The sequence below is a fragment of the Babylonia areolata genome, chromosome 11 (assembly GCF_041734735.1).
Source record: "Babylonia areolata isolate BAREFJ2019XMU chromosome 11, ASM4173473v1, whole genome shotgun sequence".
In the NCBI taxonomy this organism is placed as follows: Eukaryota; Metazoa; Mollusca; class Gastropoda; order Neogastropoda; family Buccinidae; genus Babylonia; species Babylonia areolata.
The window spans coordinates 10,427,788-10,430,287 of NC_134886.1; the positions used below are offsets into that span (position 1 = coordinate 10,427,788).

Below are 2,500 nucleotides of genomic sequence, written 5' to 3' on the forward strand. Positions count from 1 at the left end.
GGACCCCCAGCTCCCGTCGGACCACTCGTCCGACCCCCATGTCTGTCCGTTCCTGCAGGTCACAGGGCAGTCGTACAGGGGCTCGTTGGTCGACGGATCTGGTCATCACACGCCTTTGTCACTCACAGATACACGGTGCTGACTGCTTTTGGGTAGGATCTTAACAATGAAGTACGTTTTCGTTTGTTTTATGACTGTTTTTGGGTCGGGTCTTTACACTGAATAATGCTTTCTTTTGGTTTATTACTGCTTTAGGGTAGGATCTTAACACCGAATGATGTTTTCTTTTGGTTTTTGACTGCTTTAGGGTAGGATCTTAACACCGAAAGGAGGAGTTTGTATTATACTCCATGTTTGGTGTTAAATATACTTACCATGTCAAACTGATGCAAACTAGGCCTATTGGTTTGCTCTGCTTGGCCAAATTTCGCGCGGCTAACAGTGAAAAGACGGGCCCACCCGCTCTCAGCCAATCAAACGTCTCTAAAAACGAATGATGTTTTCTTTTGGTTTTTGACTGCTTTAGGGTAGGATCTTAACACCGAATGATGTTTTCTTTTGGTTTTTGACTGCTTTAGGGTAGGATCTTAACACCGAATGATGTTTTCTTTTGGTTTTTGACTGCTTTAGGGTAGGATGTTAACACCGAATGATGTTTTCTTTTGGTTTTTGACCATTCGGATTCTTCTTCCCTTTTGGTCCTTCAGGGAAGAAAGCAATTTTGCACACAAAAAAATGTTGTTTTCTTGTTGCTTTTTTCTTTCTTTTGTAATGCTGTCATCTTTAAATCTACTATTTTTGCAACAAATGGGCGTTAGTATGGCTTCTGACCTATTACTTTATAAGCTTTTGCTCTTATTCTGTATCCATGTACGTATATGTGTGCATGTGAGGATGCATGTAAACCTGTGTAGGTGCAGTAATGTGTATGACCCCCACTCCCACCCCATCCAAATAAATCTACCCTTCTCTGATGGGCTTTCACAAGCTTTAGACAAACAGGTAGTCTGACAAAGCATCACTTCATGAAAATATAACAATCAAAAACATTTTTTTATCAAAAGATTAATATTATTCTCACACCCTCAGAAATAATTTTCCCAAAAGATTAACATCATTCCAGCATCCCCGGAAATAAAAGCAAAATTTTAAAAAATGATAACCGAAACAAGACAGGTTCTGCTCCCTCACCTGTTGACGAGTTAGCCAACTGCTTCAGAGTATTGTAGCCAGCCTCTTCAGGTGACTTGCTGTCAACCTTGCGGCTAAACTGCAGGCGCTGATACTCCTCCTCAATCTCCTTCTGAGACGGCACCATCACCTGCACCCTGTCCTGTCGAACAGAGCCCTGCTTGCAGCTGACAAATCCCCCGCTTCCACTCAGGTCCTTCCCCGTGTTGGGCAGAGTCTGGGAGGACCGTTTCTCATCCCCCATGGGTCCTGCTAGTTCGTACGTGGGTGGCCTACGAGGACGCGTTCTGACAGTGTGGGATTTGCCCACCACTTCGTATACACCACTCACTTCCCCTGAACTTTGGAATGCACTGGCTTGGCTGCTTTGGTCGTCGGCAATCTCATAGACACTGTCGTTGGATGGGGTCTTACCTTCAGTCAACCTGTGTGCGTTGAAGTCTGTGACGGTCTGTGGGGCAGTCTGTAAAGCAGGTGGTATGTCATAGACTGGGTTGCCTTTGGCGGAGATGAAAGCGTTCGCGTTTGGAGGTCCAGCTTCAAAGAGTTTAGCTCTGTCGGCAACTTTGACGTTGGCTTTTGCTAGCGTCTGTCCCTTGAACACGGGCATTGTTTGTGGCAGGTTGTTCTGTGCTGAGTCCTGCCCAGTGTCCTTTGTCTTCTCCAGTTCAAAGTAGACAATGTGTTCACCCTGTCCACGGCCTTTAATGGGCTCTGGCTGATGAGTGAATGTCTTCACCGCTGGTCCCTCTGTTGAATGTGCTGACAGAAAGTAACAGAAACAAAAAACCCTTGAAAATACCATACAGGGAATTAGATTCGCTCACATCAACACTTTACAGCCTCTCTCCCCCAAGGTGAATGTCTTCACCACTTCCATCTGTTACATGTGCTGACAGAAAAACAACAAACAAAAACTTGAATATATCACACATGGAATTAAAAACACTCACATCAACACTTTACAGACTCCCCTCCCCCAACACACATACTTGTATCATTGAATGAAATACTGTTAGACACAGAATGGACAATATCATTATTTACTTTTCATGAGTGTGTGTGTGTGTGTGTGTGTGTGTGTGTGTGTGTGTGTGTTTGTGTGTGTTCGTGTTTGTGTGTGTGTGTGTGTGTGTGTATACAGTATGTGTGAGAAAGAAAGAGAGAGAGTGTGTGTGTGTGCATGTGTGCATGCGTGATTGTGCATGCTTTGTCTGTAAACTCTTAACGTATGTATGTCAGTGTTTGTCAAAGAGCCAACTGACAGCTGCCATTGGGTGCTCGTCATTCATATCCTGTCATCAGATTT

At 44.3% G+C, this 2,500-nt stretch overlaps 1 protein-coding gene across 1 annotated transcript in view; it reads right to left on the bottom strand.

The window, feature by feature from the left end:
- Window positions 1-2,500, bottom strand: part of LOC143287507 (rho guanine nucleotide exchange factor 10-like protein) — a 45,210-nt gene that overhangs the window by 35,129 nt on the left and 7,581 nt on the right. The window contains exons 3-4 of the mRNA XM_076595541.1: window positions 1,192-1,953; window positions 1-98 (exon numbers count right to left, since the gene is read on the bottom strand). The exon at window positions 1-98 is cut by the window's left edge and continues 117 nt beyond it. Of these exons, the coding sequence (XP_076451656.1) occupies window positions 1-98; window positions 1,192-1,953 (860 nt within the window). The remainder of the gene's footprint in view (window positions 99-1,191; window positions 1,954-2,500) is intronic.